This window comes from Ursus americanus, chromosome 21 (assembly GCF_024610735.1).
Source record: "Ursus americanus isolate L20-20 chromosome 21, mUrsAme1.1.p, whole genome shotgun sequence".
In the NCBI taxonomy this organism is placed as follows: domain Eukaryota; kingdom Metazoa; phylum Chordata; class Mammalia; order Carnivora; family Ursidae; genus Ursus; species Ursus americanus.
Window position 1 is genome coordinate 43,844,383 of NC_142147.1, and position 20,197 is coordinate 43,864,579.

Below are 20,197 nucleotides of genomic sequence, written 5' to 3' on the forward strand. Positions count from 1 at the left end.
AAACATCTTTTTCTGTTATTTCTTCTGTATTACCTTGTTCAGTGAACCGACCGTGTCCTTGGCTTATTTTTCTATTGGGATGATGGTATTTTTCTCCCTGATTTCTAAGAGCTCTTTATGTATTAGGCTGATTATAACTTTGTTAGTGATAGGAGTTGCACCTGTTTTTCCTAGTTCATCATTTGTCTTTTGACTTTGCTTTTGGTGTTACTGTATATTTTTTGGCTATGCAGAATACTTTGATTTTCATGTCGAAATCATTTAAACTATCTGATTCACGTTTCATGAAATAGGTAATACAAGAATACATTCTTCTTGTAAAGAAACTCAGAACTTACCACTATGGTCGAGGTCCCTTTTGGCCCCCACCCCCAATCCTGTTCTCTTCCCACCTCTCCAAAGACTACCACTGGCATCCACCTTGGTGCACATCTCTCCAGATGTTTCTTTCTCAATTTCTGTGCATACATAGATCTGCATTTTAAAAGTATAACATTGTTGTCTGGTTTCCCATGATCTTTGTGGTTGACAGAGTTCGCACTTTGCAAGGCATGTCTTCATTGATAAGTACTTTGCAGACTCCAAAACACCTACTACGGGTGAGAAAGCCCTCCCTGGTGGCCGAAGACACATTGCAGGCTAGTAACTTATGCTTGGTCAGTACTGTTTTGAGGTTTTCCCTATTTTTTTTTTTTTTTTAGTCTGCAAATGTTATTTGGGTAGACCTCATAAATTCGTCCATTTATTTTTTTAAAAAGATTTTATTTATTTATTTGACAGAAAGACAGCCAGCAAGAGAGGGAACACAAGCAGGGGGAGTGGGAGAGGAAGAAGCAGGCTCCCAGCGGAGGAGCCTGATGCGGGGCTCGATCCCAGAAAGCCGGGACCACGCCCTGAGCCGAAGGCAGACGCTTAACGACTGAGCCACCCAGGCGCCCCAAATTCATCCATTTAAAACGTACAATTCAATGCGGGTTTTTTTTGGACATATTCACACAATTGTGCAACCATAAGTACAATCTAATTTTAGAACATTTTAATCACCCCAAAAAAGACACCCTGTACCCTTTGGCAGTTACTTCCCACTTCCCCCACCCAGGCCCCTGACAACTGCTAATCTACTTTCTGTCTCTATAGTTTTGCCTGTTCTGGACACTTCGTGTAAATGGAGTTGTATAATAGATGGTCTTAAAGATTTTTCTTTTGTGGCACCTGGGTGGCTCAGTTGGTTGGGCATCTGCCATCGGCTCAGGTCATGATCTCAGGGTTCTGGGATTGAGCCTGTGCTGGGCTTCCCTGCTCAGTAAGGAGTCTGCTGCTCCCGCTCCCTCTGTACCTCCCCCCTCTTGTGCTGTCTCACTCTCGCTCTCTCAAATAAATGGATAAAAAATTTTTAAAAAAGACTTTTCTTTTGTAAGGAAAATTACTTTTCCTTTTATAATCACAAACCACAATGTCATTATCATTCCTAACCGAAAAGGGAAAAAAAACAAACAAAAAGTATCTACAATTCTTTAAATCATCAAATATCTAGTCAATGTTCACATTTCCAAATCTCATAAATATCACTTATAATTTAAAAAGTGTTTTCTGGGGGCACCTGGGTGAGAGTCTGTTGAGAGTCTGACTCTTGGTTTCAGCTCAGGTCATGATCTCAGGGTCATGAGATCGAGCGGAGTCGGGCTCCACAATGGACGTGGAGCCTGCTTAAGATTCTCTCCCTCAGGGGCGCCTGGGTGGCTCAGTCACTGAGCGTCTGCCTTCTGCCTTCGGCTCAGGGCGTGATCCCAGGGTCCTGGGATCGAGCCCTGCATTGGGCTCCCTGCTCTGCTGGGAGCCTGCTTCTTCCTCTCCCACTCCCCCTGCTTGTGTTCCCTCTCTCGCTGGCTGTCTCTCTTTCTGTCAAATGAATAAATAAAATCTTAAAAAAAAAAAAAACCAAAAAATAAATAAAGTGTCTCTCCTTAAAAAAAAAAAAAAAAAGATTCTCTCCCTCTTTCTCCCTCTACCTCTCCCTGACCCCACCCCACCCCCACTTGCACGAGCTCTCTCTCTCTCTCTAAAATAAATAGGGGAGCCTGGGTGGTTTAGTCAGTTAAGCAGCTGACTCTTCATTTTGGCTCAGGTCATGATCTCAGGGTCCTGGGATGGAGCCCACCTTGGGCTCCTCGCTCAGCAGGGAGTCTGCTTGTCCCTCTCCCTCTGCTCCTCCTCCCAATCTCTCTCTCTAATAAATAAAATCTTTAGAAAAGAAATAAATCTTTAAAAAATTAAAATGTTTTCTTTTTTTTAAAGATTTTATTTATTTGAGAGAGAGTGAAAGCGAGAGCAAGAGAGCGAGCGAGAGCGACCATGAGCTGGGGGAGGGGGAAAGGGAACCAAGGAGAAGCAGACACCCAGCTGAGCAGGGAGCCCAATACAGGACTCGATCCCAGGACCCTGAGATTATGACCTGAGCTGAAGGAAGACGCCCAAAAATGTTTTCTGAACCAAGATCCAAACAAGGTCCACCCATTGCAACTGGTTGCTATTTCTTTAAACCTCCTTGTATCTCCCGCTTCCCCTCCAGCACTTTTCCTTTTCCTTGTAGCGATCTGCTGGAGCCCCAGGTGCTCGGCCCTATAGAGGGGTGCTCTCTGACAGAAATACAGTGTGAGCAGGGCGCCCGGCTGGCTCCGTCGGTAGAACATGCAGCTCTTGATCCCAGGGTCGTGACTTTGAGCCCCATGTTGGGAGTAGAGTTTACTTTTTTAAAAAACCAGAAATACAGTGTGAGTAACATGCATCATTTAAATGTTTCTAGCATCCCCGCTTTTAAAGGGCAAAAAGACACGCATGAGGTCATTTTCAAAAAAATATATTTTATTTAACCTCATATATCCAAAATATCATTTCAACATGTAATCAATACAAAACAACTATTCTGCATCTTACATTCTTTTTCTCATGCTAAGTCTTTGACATCCAGTATGTAGCCCTGATTCAAGGGCTCAGCAGCCCCAAGTGGCCCTTGGCTCTCATAGGAAAGTGCCTGTCCTGTTCGCAGAGTTCCGCACGGTTTCCATGGCTCAGGCAACTTTGTAGTGTCATGTAGCGTGTTCCTCCTTCCCCTGTGTTTCCTGTAAACTGAGACTTAGGTCAAGAAGCCCATCAGATGTAGGTTCGGATCTGCTTGTTTGTTGTTTGTTTTGTCGGCACATCCTCTGTGGAGCCGCCTACATTCATCAGGAGGCAAATCCTTGCTTGTCATCTCTCCTTTGGTGAGGTCAGCTGCTGCTGCTATTCGCTACCCAGACACGTTAGTGCGCTAGAGACTGCAAAATGACCATCATCTTCTCATTTTTGTTAATATTCTTATTTCTAAGGGACCATTTATCACGCATCGTATGGTTTCCTAAACACAAAGCTTCATAGGATTCCCAGACTCTTTACAAAAATGTATTTCACAACAGGCGTTTCGGTTTCTTTTTGGTTTAAATGGCAAGGTCAGGATTTTTACAAGGAAATTTTAATTTTAATTTAAAAGGAAATTTTAATTAAAAATTATAACGAAGGGACAAACTCTTCTCTGTTTTCAAGATGCTTAATTCACTGGACAGCTGTGTCCTAAGCATCTACTATGTGTAGCAGCAAGCAGAACAGACAGGGATCCCACCCTCAGAGCAGGTAGCCCAGTGGGAAGGGGCAGATGAAAATAACTAGATAGGGGCGCCTGGGTAGCTCAGTCGATTAACTGTTCAACTCTTGATTTCAGCTCCGGTCATGATCTCAGGATGGTGAGGTTGAGCCCCATAGCGCTGGGCGTGGGGCTTGCTTAAGATTCTCTCTCTGCCCCTCCTCCCCCTTCCTCTCTAAAACAAAACAAAACAAAACAAAAAAACCCAAACAAACAAAAACTAAACAAAATAATTTCAGGTTATAATCTGTAGTCTGAAGGAAATGAGCAGTGTACCATGAGAGAGAGCATAGGTGGACTAAGCCCTGTCAACCTGGTGGATGGGGGAGGCCTTTCCAGAAAAGAGCATTGAAGCTGAGAGCTGAAATGTGCCCTGTGGAGATGGGGGTGGTTGTGGCATCCCCAGAGAAAGGGGACAGAAAGTCTAAATGCTGAAAGGTGGGAACCAGAGGGGTGGCAAGGGGGCCAGCATAACTGGAGAGGGCTGTTGATGGGGAAAATGGAAGAGGTCAAGTGCAAGAGGGGAGGAAGGCAGCAGACGTGCAGGGCCTGGTTGGCTGCAGGGAAGACTCGAATTTTTAACCTGAATGAAATGGAGCCAAGGTACGATTCTGAGCAGGGAGAGGTGTGTCCTTTGATGTTTACAGGGTCGCCTGCCTGGGGATAGAGGGGGAGCAGGGGAACAGGGAAGAGGTTGCTGTGAGAGTCCAGTGGGTGACAATGCAGGACAGAAACCAGGGTGGGACCATCGAGGGGGCAGATGTGTGTGGGTTCTAGATCTGTGAAGGCGGAGCTGACAGATTTGCTGATGAATCAAGTGTGGGCGGTGAGATAGAAAAGAGGAATCAAGGATGACTCAAAGGTTTTAGCTTAAGCAGCGGGGTGGGGAGCGATGCTATTCCTGAGATGGGTAAGACAGTGGGAGGCGAGGTTTTGAAATCAAGAGTTCAGTTTGGACTGTTGCCAGTTTGGGGTAGAGCTCCACAAAAGGATGTTAGATAGGGGCTTCAGCAGTTGAGTGTCTGGATTCTGGGGAGAAGTTAAGGCTGAGATGTACACTGGGCGCTCATTGGTTATGGGATAGTGTTCAGAGCCTTGGGCCTCAATGATATCTCCATAGAGAGTGTGCATCTCAAGAAAGGGGTGCAGATTCCAGGCCTGGTGCCCCCAACCCGTAGAAGTCTGGAATAAAGGAGGACTCCAGCATAGGAAGCTGAGAGCCATCAGAGAAAGAGGTATTTCGAAAGAAGGGGAGTGGGCAAATGGATGATGACAAAGAGAGGGCCACAAATCACAAGAGCAGAGTCCAAGACCGAATGGAGGGGAATATAGTTCCAGGCCTCTCCATTGGGAGGGGGTCTTTGAAGACGGCAGCGTCACACCGCATCCGAAGTGGGGGCAGCAGGCCGGTGCGGCAATGGTAGATGATGAGGGGTTCCTGTGTGATGATGTCTCCACACTCTGTGGTTTCTAGAGCCCTTCATGATTTGCAAAGCATGTTACTCATTTAGAAAGCATTTTGCAAAGTTCTTGGCTACAAAGCACTTTTTAGAGCCAGAAGATTTCGCTTCTGTTCCTCCCCCGGAGCAGCATTTCTCAGACTGCATGCTGCGATTCATCTGAGGGTCATGAAATTAATTTAGTTAAGTCATGCCCAGCATCTTTGAAAATAAAATGGTATCGAACACGGCAGAGTGTGTTGCATAACGAAAGTCAGAATCATATCATAAACCCCTTTCTCTGGAGTCCCACTACAAAATGCATTCTTACTGTGAGTGCAGTCAAAACATTTGAAAAACTGCTCTAGAGAACTTCTTGCAACAAGTGCACAGGAGATCAGCACAAGACTGTTCAATGAAAGTGTTGTCTGTAAAGTAAAAAACTGGAAATAACCAAAATGTCCACTATCGGGAGGATATATGGTGTTACATTTATTAAAAATACTACTCAGCAGTAAAAATGAATTCATTTGATCCATATATCAACATGGATAGATCTTGAAAACATAGTTGAGTGAAAAAAAGCAAGTTTCAAATTATATAATAGCATTTCTTTAAATTAAAAAAAATGCATGGAATAGTATGTATTTTTGTGAGAAAACGCCAGGATATTTAGGTAGTAGAAGTATTGAGACATGTTTGGAAGGATAGATCAACGCCAGGATAATGGTTACTTTGGGAGAAGGTGGGGGTGGCATGGTGGGGGGGAGAGTGAAACAAGAATGCGCAGAAGGCTCCAATCATACCTGTAATGTTTTAGTTCTTAAATATTTAGTATTTGAAAAATATGTCCATGTGAGCATTTAATTCTGGGGTGATGGGCATATGACTTTGTTTCCAGCTGAAATTCAGAGCTCTCCACTGTGTCGAGTGTCAATAATGTACTTGCTGGAAAGGGGTGGGGGCAGCCCAAACGGGCCTTCGGGAAGGTTTGGGGTGGGAGGTGACATGAATCAGTCAGGGCCCTAGCCCTCGAGGGGCTGTCCTGGAGGAGACAGTAGTTACCTAACTTGGAGATAGAAGTTGTGTGGGTGGGACTGTAGGGCTGACATCCGAGGGAGGGACATGACCAGCTCAGGGAGGAAGTCAGGGAGAGCACCATTCTCTTCTAGTTCCCTGACCCCAACTGGACAGACCCTGCCTACCTCCACAGGGTCCCCGGGAGCCTCTGGGACAGGCCACAGGAGCCCACAAGCAGGGAGGGTAGACAGCAGGCCTGCAGGGCACATGGAGAGCCTGGGGCAGCATTTCTTTACTATTCTACACAAGTGATGAGTTTCACCGATTCACATCTTACCATCTGTGAAAAAGGAATGTGTCTTACGGTGGATGGTGGCTCCGCTTTGTGGAAACGCAGCATTCCGGTACAGCCCTATCTGTGCTAACCTGCCGGGGTTTCAGCCCTGGGTGATGGTTATGATTCTGGAATTTTCTGCCTTTATGAAAAGCCCATAACTGTTTTTAAGAAGAGCACTGAGGCTCCCCGGCCGGCCCTCTGACCTCTCCCGCCCACCCCTGCCCGACCGCAGGCTATGGACAGCCAGAAGCAGTTCACAGGCCCAGAAATCCAGTTCCTGCTTTCCTGCTCCGAAGCAGATGAGAACGAGATGATCAACTGTGAGGAGTTCGCCAACCGCTTCCAGGAGCCAGCCCGCGACATCGGCTTCAACGTGGCAGTGCTGCTTACCAACCTGTCGGAGCACGTGCCCCACGACCCGCGCCTGCGCAACTTCCTCGAGCTGGCGGAGAGTATCCTCGAGTACTTCCGGCCCTACCTGGGCCGCATCGAGATCATGGGTGCCTCGCGCCGCATCGAGCGCATCTACTTCGAGATCTCGGAGACCAACCGCACCCAGTGGGAGATGCCCCAGGTTGGCGGGCCTGCGCCCGTGCATGCTCACCTCCCCCAGCTCCGGCGCATGCTCCTTGCACGCTTGGACCCCACAGGGGCGGGTACCCGCTTTGTACAGCCTCTGCGCAGGCCCTGGGGGGCCCTTGCTGCACTCATGCAAACCCATGCCCAGCCTTTGCACCCATGCTATGGGCCCTGCGGTGCCCTTGCACGTCCCCGGGTCTCCGCTGCCCACCTCTAGCAGATTTAGCCCGAAGATAGATGTAAGCCCCTCGCACACGTACTAGCATTGCTGTGCCCTCACTGGCTGCTTGAACACCATGCCTGCCACTTGCACACTCACCCTGGGAGCTCTAGTGTGTCCTTATAGTTCTATTCACACCCACGCTGTCACGTACTGGAACACGTTGGTTATAGATGGTTATACATCTTCCTTGCTCATCTTCCCAGCAGCCCCTGGTGTGCCCTCTCTCGAGCTGGCCTACTCATGCCCTCTCTTTTGCACACTCACCTTGGAGGCTCGGGGCCGGGGGTGGGGGTACCTTGTTTTGCTGGCCTCCTCCTCACCAGTCACCGCATGTGCCCCCAAATGCTCTCTGAGGTCCCGGGAAATGATGTCCACTTACTTGGGGTCCACGTGTTGGTGCACACCCCTTGTACACTCACCCTGAGGTTATAGTCCTGGCACACCATATGGTTATCCACCCCTCACTTATCCATCCCCCGCATGCCCTCTGTGGCATGCCCATGATCACCCGCGCACGCTTGGACCACACTCCGACTCACCCACAGAGCCACTGAGTGTCCTTGGCGGCCAGGCCTATCCTCGGCCTGATGTGTCCTGTCTCAGCCTCTCACATGCCCACCCACAAATGTCTGAATGCCCCTTACACGCTCACTTGCCCCAAGAGTACACTCATGTGGCTCTAGTAGGCCCCCAGCCAGCTCACACTTAGCTTGCATGTAGCTCCCATTCCCTATCCTCTTGCACTCCCATGTGCCCCTCACACACTCTCAGCCTCCAGCCCTGACTCTGTTGCCCCAGTAGTCCTCTTGCTCACACACACTGCATGCCCCTTACACTCCCACTTCCCATTTGTTCCTCACCTGCACATTCCTCCCACATGCTCTTGCACACCCCTTCCCATCTCACACTTGTAGCCCATGAGGCTTGCACTCCCATCACCCCCTCCACAAATGGGCCCCTCGTGTCTCCTCAGTGACACCTGGCTCAAGCACACCTGGGCTCATTTTCCACGCTGAACCCTGTCCTCATATTCTGGGCCTTATTGCACTGACTCCCGGGTTCCCCTTGCACACTCACGCCTGCCTCACATCCGCTGACGCTATGAATTACAGGCCCCTCCCACACTAAGGCTCCCCTTCAGTTTGGGCCCCAGGCCCTTGCATGGCTGCCACGTGTGCCCACGTCCACAGTGGACACTTGAGCCCCACACGGTGGCATCCTTCCCACATCTTCCCATACCGCCACCCAATTCCTCCCTTAGTCCCTGGTGCCCACTCACATACTCCACAGGACCCCTCAAGATTTTGCACATTCACCCATGTCCCTTGGGGCCCGATTGCATACCCCTCCTCCGCAAGCAATCTGGCATAAAAGTGGTTGCACCATCCTTGCACGCAGGATGTCTGCCACATCCCTCCACCTGCAGGAAGCCCCGGCTCACCACAGGCCTTTCACACTTCTACAACCTGTGGGTGCTCCACCCACCTCCACCCCACCCCCACCTCTCACGTGCTCCCCACATGCACACTCTGTCTCTGAATTCCTCCAAACACCCCGTTCTGCCTGCTCACCCCCTCGCATTCCCACTTTCTCCTTCTGCTCGAGGCCACGTGTGCCGCGTGGACCTCCAGCGCTCTGCAGCCCTATAACAGCGAGCGCCATGTGGCATTTATTAGGCTCCGGGCACGGTTCTCATCCCTCGGCATCTCTGAACTAACTGAATCCTCACACCAACCCTATAACTGAGGTCCTATTATTATCCCCCAATTTCGGAGGGGGAAACCGGGGCCCAGAGAGTTACGTCTAAGTCACCCAGCGACTCAGTGGCAGAATCCGGGTTGGCACCCAGACAGGCTGGCCGGCTGTGGAACCTTTGCCCTCACCCACTACGCTCCATCTCTCAGAGGAGCGAGGAGCATCAGTTCCCGGGCCAGCTTGTGGGGAATCCAATCCTCCCTAAGGCCACCGCTCGGCTGCTGCACCCCGAGGACGTGACTTGCTAGGCCCCCATTTCCCCAGCTGCGAAGACTGGGGCAGCCGAGCCCCTCGTCTAGGATCGTGGGTGGGGATTCCGCGGGATCCTCGCCGTCACACACCCTGTGCGGGGTCGGGGTGGGGGGCTCGGCGGCCCGCGCGCTCACCCCGTGGCGCCCCCGCCCCGCACGCAGGTCAAGGAGTCCAAGCGGCAGTTCATCTTCGACGTGGTGAACGAGGGCGGCGAGTCCGAGAAGATGGAGCTCTTCGTGAGCTTCTGCGAGGACACCATCTTCGAGATGCAGATCGCCGCGCAGATCTCCGAGCCCGAGGGCGAGCCGGAGGAGAACGAGGACGACGGCGCGGCCGAGGCGGGCGTCGAGGGCGCGGAGGAGGGCGCGGCGGGGCCCGAGGGCGCGGCGGGGCCGGCGGCGGCGGGTTTGACGGCGCGCGCGGCGGCGGCGGCGGCGCGGGCGCTGCGCGGCCTCAGCTACCGCAGTCTGCGGCGGCGCGTGCGGCGGCTGCGGCGGCTCACGGCGCGCGAGGCGGCCGCGGCGGTGGCGGCGCTGCTCTGGGCGGCGGTGGCGCGCGCGGCGGGCGCGGGCGCGGGCGCGGCGGCAGGCGCGCTGCGCCTGCTCTGGGGCTCGCTCTTCGGCGGCGGCCTCGTGGAGGGCGCCAAGAAGGTGACGGTGACCGAGCTCCTGGCCGGCATGCCCGACCCCACGGGCGACGAGGTGCATGGCGAGCAGCCCACCGGGCCCGGCGGCGACGCGGACGGCGAGGGCGCGGGCGAGGGCGCGGGCGACGAGGCGGAGGGCGCGGGCGACGAGGAGGCGGCGGCGCACGAGGCCGGCCCGGGAGGAGCCGACGGGGCCGCTGTCGTGGCGGACGGGGGCCCCTTCCGGCCCGAAGGGGCGGGCGGCCTCGGGGACATGGGTGACACGACGCCGGTGGAGCCGCCCACGCCCGAGGGTTCCCCCATCATCAAGAGGAAGCTGGGGGTGAGAGGCTCCGGGGTTTTGGAGACATTGGGCGTAAGAGGAAGGACGGGCCGGGGAGGGAGACTCCCAGAAACAGAGAGAGGAAAGAGAGTCTGAGAGATAGGCCCGCAGAGACAAACCAGGGAGACATAGACCAGGGATAGAGAGACCCACGGAGAAGTGGACTCAGAGAAGGACACCCAGAGAAAGGCTCGCGGTGAAACAGGTATTTCTGGGAGAGATCAAGGTCTCTGCAGCCCGAGAGAGGGGAGACCCCCGAAACCAAATGAGAGGGGAAAGGGGACCGGAAGCTAGAACAGCCCAGGATAGGGTCAGGGACGATGGGAGAGCCCCTTAGAGATACAAAGGCGGTTGTAAGGAATTAAGTAGCCCCCATCCTCAGGCCCTGGGTGCCGTGGGGCTGCAATTGTCAAGGCGATGGGAAGCCCTGGGGAACGAGAGCTCCACTTGGAGTCAGCCTGGCCCTGCACAGTGTTTTGGCAAGGCTCTCCACCTCCCTGAGCCTCAGTTTCCCCTCTGTAAAATGAGACTCATAATCCCTCTCCTGATGGAAGGAGAGGAAAACGTAGATTGTGCAGGGGAAACGACCAGGAAGGGACCCAGAGAGGGACAGGCAGAGGCGCTTTGAGAGGCGCTGGGGGTGGGGGCACCTCCCTGATGCTTGCCCTGCTTCCAGGTGGATGGAGAGGAAGAGGAGCTGCCTCCAGAACCAGAGCCTGAGCCAGAGACAGAGCCCGAGCCCGAGAAAGCCGAGTGAGTGGCTTTGGAGTCCAAGGGGCCCGGCCCCTATCGTTGTCTCCCTCCTGGACAGGGAGCGTCCTGAGGTCACGCTGTGTCTTCAGCATCACCCAGACCAGGCTGGGGCCGAGAGGAGGGGCTTTGTCAGAGGGAGTGGGGAAATGAATGCTCCTCTCTTACTCCCAAGCCTTCCTGTGGGCTGTCCCCTCCGCTCGGAGAACTTTCTCCCATGTTCATCTTGGTCTTCCTCCTCCTAGAGCTCACATGTCTCCTTCTCCAGGAAGCTTGCCTTGACACACACCCTCCACCACCAAGTGGAAGAGGGGTTTCTGGGCTCCCACAACCCCCGAGTGTCCCCCATCCCAGTTCTGACCACCCTGGGCTGCCACTGCCTGGTGACCAGTCTGTACTCCCATTGGACTGAGCCCCATGAAGGCAGTGACTCAACACTGTGTCCCCAGCACCATTCAGACCTGGGCCAAGCATGGAGTGGGCCCCCAGTGCATGGCTTTGAATGAATGAATGAGCGAATGAATGGATTGCCCGGGCACTTCCTCACTCTTTCTGTGTCCTGCCCTCCAGTGCTGAGAATGGGGAGAAGGAAGAAGTCCCCGAACCCCCACCAGAGCCCCCCAAGAAGACAGCACCTCCTCCACCCCCTCCAAAGAAGGAGGAGGCTGGAGGCGGGGGCTCAGAATTCTGGGGAGAACTGGAAGTGCAGAGGGTGAAGTTCTTGGTGAGGACCCCACAAGGGCTTGCTGACACCTCTTCTCCCCAGGAGACCCCCTCGGTGCCTTCACAGCACTTCTCTTCTGCACCCCGTTCTTGAGCTCACCTGTGCCAGGCTTATCGCTCAGTAGAAGCCAGGCTGGCCTGAGGGCACAGATGTCCCCAGACAGAGCCAGGACCTGGTCACAGGGCAGCATCTTAGGTGGTCCCCCGCTTGGCCCCTCAGCCTCTCCCTGCTGAAGATCCTTATTCCAACCTCCATACCTTTGCTCATCTGGGGCCACCTGCCTCGGCTTCCCATCCCCATGTGCTATCCAGAGCTAAATCCAACCGAGGCCATGCTTCCGTTCCTCCCGCCATGGCCTGTTTCTTGGCTGTCAGCCTTTGGGTCGGAGCCCCCGCATCAGTCCCAGCCCCTCCTGTCCGAGGCTGGGGGGAGAGCTCACCTCATCCAAGCCAGGAGTTCGGGAGGCAGGGCTCAGGGCTCTGCCGGTCCTGCCTCCTCTCCAGACCCAGCCTGACATGAGAGGCTGAAGGAAACCTGTTGGGGGCAAGGTGGTCCAGTGAGGATGCTTGGGAAGAATGAGGGACGGGGAGAACGATGGAGAGAAAAAGGGAGGGAGAGACGGAAGGAGCTGTCCTCTGTCTGGGCTAAAGCAGTTGGGGCAGCCTCACACAGAAAGCAGCATACCAGAGCGGTTGGGTGGTCTGCCACTTCTTGGCTGTGTGACCTTGAGCAAGACATCTCACCTCCCTGAGCCCCGGTGTTCTCATCTGTAAAATGGGCATATCAGCCATGCCCGCTTCCTGGGACTGTGGTGAGAGCCACACAAGTTCGTGTGGATAAAGCTCTTAGAGCACATCTTGGTATACAATAAGCACTCAATAACTAGGAGGTTGTGGGACCAGATTTTGGATTGGTGGGTGGATCATGGGGATGAATTCTCCAGGGAAGAAGGTGGACTGTGAGCTCTTTCTCTTTCTCTCCTCATCTTAGAACTACCTGTCCCGGAACTTCTACACCCTGCGGTTCCTTGCCCTCTTCTTGGCCTTTGCCATCAACTTCATCCTGCTGTTTTATAAGGTGCTGGGCATGGGGGGCCAGGGGGATCAGGCGCTTATCTGGGCTGGGGGACGGGGTGGCTCAGCCCCTGCTAGGTTCCCAGGGCCCCCACAGTGAAGGGACAAGGTGTTGGATTGGGGGTGCAGGGGAGATTCTTCCTGGACACCTGGATCTTGGGATTCCCGTGGGAGTGTGTGCGGGTATCTGGGTGCATTGGGACAGATGGCTGACCATCTGCAGGAGTTAGAGCAGGGAACCAGTTTGGCCTTCCACGCTCAGCTCTGCCGCTCGCCAGCCCCGTGCCGCTGGGTGCGGGCCTTGGCCTCTCTGCAACACGCATGGAATCAGTGAAGTGTCTTTGCTTTCATATAAGCTAAAGAGAAATCTGTGGGGGAGAGGAAATGGGCAGCTCATGGAATGGAAGAAAAGGGCTAAGAACCGGGCCTCCTGAGAGACAAAGGGCCCCCTAGGGTCTTGCCAGGGATCTAGATAACAGGACAGAGAAGCGGTCTGGCTAGCTTCTGTGGGATCGAATCCTGGCTCTGCCACCCACTGGCTGCGTGATGCTAGGCAAGGGGCTTAACCTTACTGCCCCTCAGTTTCTTCATCTGTAAAATGGGACACTGACAGTATCTACCTCTGAGAGCTGGGATTACAAGAGGATTAGCATGTGGAAAGCACTTAGAACAGTACTGGCATATAGAAAGTGCTGTGTAAACGTTAGCTATGCCTGATTTTAGTGTTCGTGTTAATATTGGTGGTCAGTCTCTTTAAGACTCCGCTGTCAGGACGAATCGGCTCCAGTCGCTTTCCTGTCATCCTGTCAGATCAATAGGCAGATTCCCAGGACAGAGTCTGATTTGCTAGCCAGGGTTCCGGGCCCACCCTTCATCTCGATGCTCAGTCTCATGGAGGTTGTATCTGACCAACGTCAGGAACGGAGGCTGTTAACTGTGTTCGTGGGTTCTGGGTGTGGCAGGCCCTGACCCACCTCTGCCCCCCTTCAGGTCTCAGACTCTCCACCAGGGGAGGACGACATGGAGGGCTCAGCAGCCGGGGACCTGTCAGGTGTGGGGTCTGGTGGCGGCTCTGGCTGGGGCTCGGGGGCCGGCGAGGAAGCGGAGGGCGACGAGGACGAGAACATGGTGTACTACTTCCTGGAGGAGAGCACGGGCTACATGGAGCCTGCCTTGCGTTGCTTGAGCCTGCTGCATACGCTGGTGGCCTTCCTCTGCATCATCGGCTACAACTGCCTCAAGGTGGGTCGTGACCGTGGCTCTGGGGCAGAGGCTCACTGGGCAGGAAGAGGGGCTGGGCCGCTGGCCGCGAGGGTCTAGGGCAGGGGCCGGGGGATCTCCCGCGGTGGTTGGGACAGAGGGGGGCGCCTGGAACTGGAGAGTAAGGGCCGGGGGCCTGGGTACAGGACTGGGGTCTTTAGCAAGGGCAGTACTCAAACTGGGACTCATGTGAGCCACAGCTGAGGAGCCAGGGCCTGGGCCGTGTTAATTTCCAGATCAAGAGGCAGACTTTGTCATTGTCAATATCATTTTCTGTATACTGATTGGTTGGTGAGTGAAGCGTGTGGGGGTCTGTGGGGTCTCGGACATAACATGAGTGCTAACAGGGGAACGTGGATTCTGACGTAACGATGCCCGAGGTTTGTGATGCCCCAGAAGATGTGTTATGAAAGCTTCAGTTTGGGTCTGAGGGGTCTGTTTGAGCAAATCTCGAGACTTTACTATTGGAGGAATAGAGTTCTTTTGGCTCAGAACTTTTGCATATGCTGTTCCCTCTGCCTGGAATGCTTTGCCTCGCTTCTAGTTCCTTTCGCCTGCCTCTGTTTAATTCATTCCCCCCCCCCCCCGCCCTTGGAAAGCCCCAGGCTCCTTCAGGCACCACTTCTGGGCTCTCCTGACTTTCTGCCATCCCAGCCCTGACCCATCTGATTGCTCTGGGGAGGCTCCCCAGACACGGGGTCTCACCGCAGTGCCAGCAAGATCACCCAGCTCCCGCCGAGGCTGCGGTCTCCTCCAGTGCCTGACACCCACCCCTGTGCCTCCCTTCGCGATCCAGGTGCCCCTGGTGATCTTTAAACGGGAGAAGGAGCTGGCCCGGAAGCTGGAGTTTGACGGCCTCTACATCACGGAGCAGCCTGAGGATGACGATGTGAAGGGCCAGTGGGACCGGCTGGTGCTCAACACGCCGTAAGGCCCGGCCCCCCATCTCAGGGCGGGTGGGAGGGGACAGAGCTGGGCTTCCACTCCAGGCCAGGCCTGGGCTTCAGAAGACCGAGGTTCCGGTCGCTGCCGACCCTGACTCAGTTTCCCCAAACCTCAGGCCTTCCTCTTCATAATACAGACAAATTTCCCCACGTGTTAAAGTACCTGTGGGGGCGCTGGTGACACATGGGGATCCCTGGGGCCCAGACCCTGGGGATTCTGATTCAGTGAGTCTGGGGTGGGGCCCAGGAACCTGCATTAAACCCTGCCCCCACCTGTGATTCTTACCCAGCCGCCATGAGTAGGCAATAGGAAATCATTTGGTCTTTAAATTGACCCCAGGGAGGGAACGAGGGTGTGTGAGAGCAATGTGGTGGGACTCTGGACCCCCAAATTGCACTCCCAGCCCACTCTGTCCCCAACTCCCCACCCTGCCATCAAGTCCCATTTCATGTGTTCATACAGTGTGGCCCAGTCATCTCTAGAATGAGAACCCCGGGTCAGGTTCAAAGCCCGGGTTGGCCACACCCTAGCTGGGAATTCTTGGTCAAGTCACTTAGCCTCTCTGTGCCTCAGTTTCCTAATCCATAAAAGGAGGGTAAATAATAGCACCCAGGATCTTGTAATAAAGAAATGCGTTCATGTAGTTTCTGGGGCACAGTGAGTCCTAGATAAGCATTGGAAGTTATTTTATTAGGGGCTTGCCCAGGAGAGGTGGTGCGAGGAAGGGAGAGAAGCCACACTAAGCACATCCTATGCTCTCATTGTCAGCATCAAAGGGACATCTGACTTCTACACGTTCAAGCACACATGCTTAACAGAGTCAAGGAGGAACATCTGTTTAGTTATTTATTTTTTAAGATTTTATTTATTTGAGAGGTGAGGAGGGGCAGAGAAGGAGGAAGAGGGACAAGCAGACTCCACACAGAGCGCAGAGCCCCATGCAGGGCTTGATCCCAGGACCCCGAGATCTTGACCTGAGCCAAAACCAAGAATCGGACGCTTAACCAACTAAGCCACTGAGGTGCCCCGGAAACATCTGTTTAAAGTTGTGTCTGCCCGACGCCTGGGTGGCTCAGTCGGTGAAGCGTCTGCCTTCAGCTCGGGTCATGGTCTCAGGGTTCTGGAATCGAGCCCGCATCCCTGTATCAGGGCTCCCTGCTCAGCAGGGAGCCCTGCTTCTCCGTCTCCCTCTGTCCCTCCCCCTGCTTGTGCTCTCTCACTCTCTGTCAAACAAATACATAAAATCTTAAAAAAAAAAAAAAAGTTGTGTCTGCCCGAGACCTTGACTTCTAAATACCATTTCGCACAAAAGGAACCATGCTCCTTGGAGAAGCCACAGATTTCCGGGCTGGGGCGGGGAAGTGCAGCAAGCCAGGGTTACCGCGTGTCAGGAAGCGAGGATGTGCTCAGTGGAAAGCAGCAGGCTGAGAGGACCCACGGGTCGGGCAGCTCGAGCCTCAGCAAGGAGGGGAAGTGCCACAAATGGAAACACATCAAATAGGTCTGAAGCCGTGGATTCATGATAACTCTCCATGCCAAACCCAACAAACAACAAAACTCATTCACCACCTTGGCAGGGTTCTAGGGCATCCGCTTGTGAGTCAGGAAACCGGTAACGAATGGGCCAGAATCATCCGATGAGCTTAAACGACAGGGTGTGAGAGAGCACACCACCCCCTACCTGCAGGGCCGCTTTGTGTCTTCTGCACATCGTGGCGCCACCCCGCAAGCCCGAGGCCTCCCGCGGGCTCCACCGAGCACGGCATTGGGGTAGTGGTTGACCTGGGGCAAACTTCACCTGGCACGAGCCTGACTCCGAGTGAGAGGCAGCCCTACTGTGCAGGGTCCCCTGTGCGAAAAGCATCGGAACTTCCGCCCACCCTGGCCTGGCTGGTGGATCCTGGCCCTTCCTGCCCTAACATCTCGGGCTCTCTCTCTCTCTCTCTCTCTCTCTCTCTCTCTCTCGGCAGGTCTTTCCCCAGCAACTACTGGGACAAGTTTGTCAAGCGAAAGGTGAGGACGTGGATGGGGAGGTGGCAGGGCGTCCCCGGCTGGGTCTTTTGCTGCCACCTGGCCGTCCCAGCCCTGACAGGCAGTCACTTTATGCGCAAGGGGCTTTGGCTGCCTCAGTTTGCCCACGTCTGGAAATGGGCGCAATAATCACACCGCCCTCTGTGATGACGTGACATGTGTCATGAACGTAGCCTAGTGCTGGCCCGGAGTGAGGACCCAGTAAGTGTTAGTTAAGGTGGAGGAGGTGAAGCATACTGTTTTAAGCACACAGGCTCTGGAGCTGGATTGCCTGCTTTTCTGCTCCTAGCTGTGTCGGCCTTTCTGTGCCTCAGTTTCCCTCAGATTCAAAGTGTGCCGGTAAGAGGGCTGACCTCACAGGTTGTTGTAAAGATTATATGGCTTGCTGCGTGAGCAGTATCTGGCATCTAGAAAAACTAGATCATTCAGTCACTCAACACACATTTACCAAACACCTGCCTTGTGCCAGGAATCGCTTTAGGGAGCTGGAAGCCAGCAGTAAACACATCACTCAAGCTGGCAAGACAGGTGATGAGCACATTTATAGGGTTTAGGTGGTGCTAAGTGTTATACAAGAAAAAAAGCAGTGAAGAGGGGAGTGTGTGTGTGTGTGTTGGCTAGGAGTAGGCAGGAATGGACACACTAGTTAATGAAGTGAAGGGGTGAACCAGGTAGAAATCTGAGGGGAGTGTCCTAGAGAGGGGGAACAGCCAATGCAAAGGTCCCAAGGCAGGAATGTGTCTGGTATATTTGAGGAACTACGAGGAGGTCTGTGTGTCTGTGTGGCTGGAGCAGAGTGAGTGAGGGGGTGAGTGGGAGGAGATAAGTTCACAGATGACAGAGGCCCAATTATATAGGGTTCCTTGACTACCGGTCTGGTCATAATAAATTATCCCTATGAATTTGGCTAATGAATTAACTGAAACTTTATCACTTTTGGGCCCTCTCTCTGAGGATCTGAAGAAGGCTCTGGCCCTTCTCTCCTGAAAAATGCGCCCCCAATTTCTCACACAAAGTTCAGAGTGTCCCCAGCCTCCCCCCATGCAGGCTGTGGCCTTCCCCCACTCTAGCTATGTCCCCACGGCCCCATGCTCCCCTGCGCAGGTCCTGGACAAGCATGGAGACATCTATGGGCGGGAGCGGATCGCCGAGCTGCTGGGCATGGATCTGGCCACCCTGGAGATCACAGCCCACAATGAGCGAAAGCCCGAACCACCACCGGGGCTGCTCACCTGGTGAGTCCAGGACCAGCCTGAACGGGCCGGCGGTGGCCAGGGAAGGTGGCCAGGATCTGAGTGTCAGGCATCTGGCCATTCCTTCTTCCTCCCACCCCTGCACAGGCTCATGTCCATTGACGTCAAGTACCAGATCTGGAAGTTCGGGGTCATCTTCACAGACAATGTGAGGAGGGGCCCATAGGTGGGGGAGGAACTGCAGGAGAAGGGCCTTTGGGGGGCTGGGGGCGCCACCCCTAGCTATCGCTGACCAGGGCTTGACTCCTGAGCCCCTGTGCACCTCTGGTCCTGGGAAACCCCTGCCCCCCAAGGCCCATTGACCCTCGGGTGCTCTTGAGTTCCCAGACTGTGTCCTTCAGCAGAGGGTTCCCCAGCTACCCCGGGGATGGCTTCTTACCCAGAGCGCCCCATCACTGCACAGTGCTCTTGACCCTCCAGACAGTCCCTAGGCAGAGACGGCTCCCTGACCCTCAGAGCACTCTCATCCCTCTCACATGTTCCTGGATCCCCTGTTCCCACAGTGTTCCCTAACCCCCCAAATGCCCCTTGACCCTCATGAGCGCTCCCTGACTGCCAGAGTGCTCCCCATGAATCCCACATGCTCCCTGACCCCTGACCCTGTGTGCCCACAGTCTTTCCTGTACCTGGGCTGGTACATGGTGATGTCCCTCCTGGGACACTACAACAACTTCTTCTTTGCTGCCCACCTCCTGGACATCGCCATGGGGGTCAAGACGCTGCGCACCATCCTCTCCTCCGTCACCCATAATGGGAAGCAGGTGTGGAGAGGACCGGACGGAGGGGTGTGAGGCGGGCAAGGAGGAGCTGGTAGTCTGAGCAGGGGTGGATGGGGTGGGGCAGCTCCTGGGAGGAGGGGCAAGCCTGGGCAGGCTGAGCCAGGGTGGGTGTGGGTAGTGAGACCCGGGAAGGAGGGCCACATTGTCTGACCGGGTGGGGGGCCGGGTGGACCGGGGAGGGTGGGCCTGGGGAGGGGCAGGCTGCGCAGGGAGCTGACGCCCCCCCCCCCCCGCCTGCCGTGCACCCCCAGCTGGTGATGACCGTGGGCCTCCTGGCGGTGGTGGTCTACCTGTACACCGTGGTGGCCTTCAACTTCTTCCGCAAGTTCTACAACAAGAGTGAGGATGAGGACGAGCCTGACATGAAGTGTGACGACATGATGACGGTGAGCCCCCCCCCCCCCGCGTTCTCAGGCCGATACTGACCACCGCCCCTTGGCATTCCCGTCTGTAAAGCGGGTTAATAGTAGTACCCACCTCCTAGACTGACTGTGAGGGTTCCGTGAGCTGAGCCTTGGGAGGGCCTTTGAACAGCGCCAGGCAGTACTGGATGCCCAGAGAGCGTGAGCCGCCGTCGCCGTGTTACTCGAGCCTGTAAAGCTGTGATCGTTGCAAAGGCGCGAGGCGTCGTGCCCCTGTCGCTCACGAGCCGTGAGATTCGGGGCCCTCTCCTCAACCTCCCCGCGCTCTCGTGTCCTCCCCTGTAAAATGGGTGTGTAGTAACAGTGCCCACAGCCAAGGGCTGATTCTGGGACTCCGTGGAGTTCCCTCAAAAGTCTCAGAACGGCGCCTGGCGTGTATGAAGGATCACATAGGCGTTAGCTGCTCTCGGCGCGGTCTACAAAAGTTTCATCCAGGGGCGCCTGGCCGGCTCAGCGGGTGGAGCATGCGACTCTTGATCTCAGGGTTGTAAGTTCGAGCCCCGTGTTGGGTGTAGAGATTACTTTTAAAAAAAGGAAAAGAAAAAAAGAAATATAAACATGGCACCCAAAGTATCAGCATGCCATGTTTGTTTATATGTTCTCTTTTGTTCTGATAATGGTGGTCGTAACCCAGACTGAGCTGGCCCTAGAGAGGCCTGGGCCACAGCGGAGAAGAATGATCTCAGGGCTTTCGCGCGAGATGTCCTGTAC

General features: G+C 54.5%; 1 protein-coding gene across 2 annotated transcripts in view; it reads left to right on the plus strand.

Annotated features, from left to right (window-relative positions):
* The window catches only part of RYR1 (ryanodine receptor 1), a 108,377-nt gene that overhangs the window by 85,759 nt on the left and 2,421 nt on the right, over positions 1-20,197 (plus strand). For both annotated transcript variants that reach the window (XM_045785862.2, XM_087870750.1), the window contains 12 exons: positions 6,705-7,046; positions 9,443-10,249; positions 10,926-11,002; positions 11,570-11,723; positions 12,714-12,800; positions 13,787-14,038; positions 14,853-14,983; positions 16,972-17,014; positions 18,137-18,267; positions 18,373-18,433; positions 18,900-19,046; positions 19,316-19,450. In XM_045785862.2, the coding sequence (XP_045641818.2) occupies positions 6,705-7,046; positions 9,443-10,249; positions 10,926-11,002; positions 11,570-11,723; positions 12,714-12,800; positions 13,787-14,038; positions 14,853-14,983; positions 16,972-17,014; positions 18,137-18,267; positions 18,373-18,433; positions 18,900-19,046; positions 19,316-19,450 (2,367 nt within the window). The remainder of the gene's footprint in view (positions 1-6,704; positions 7,047-9,442; positions 10,250-10,925; positions 11,003-11,569; positions 11,724-12,713; positions 12,801-13,786; positions 14,039-14,852; positions 14,984-16,971; positions 17,015-18,136; positions 18,268-18,372; positions 18,434-18,899; positions 19,047-19,315; positions 19,451-20,197) is intronic.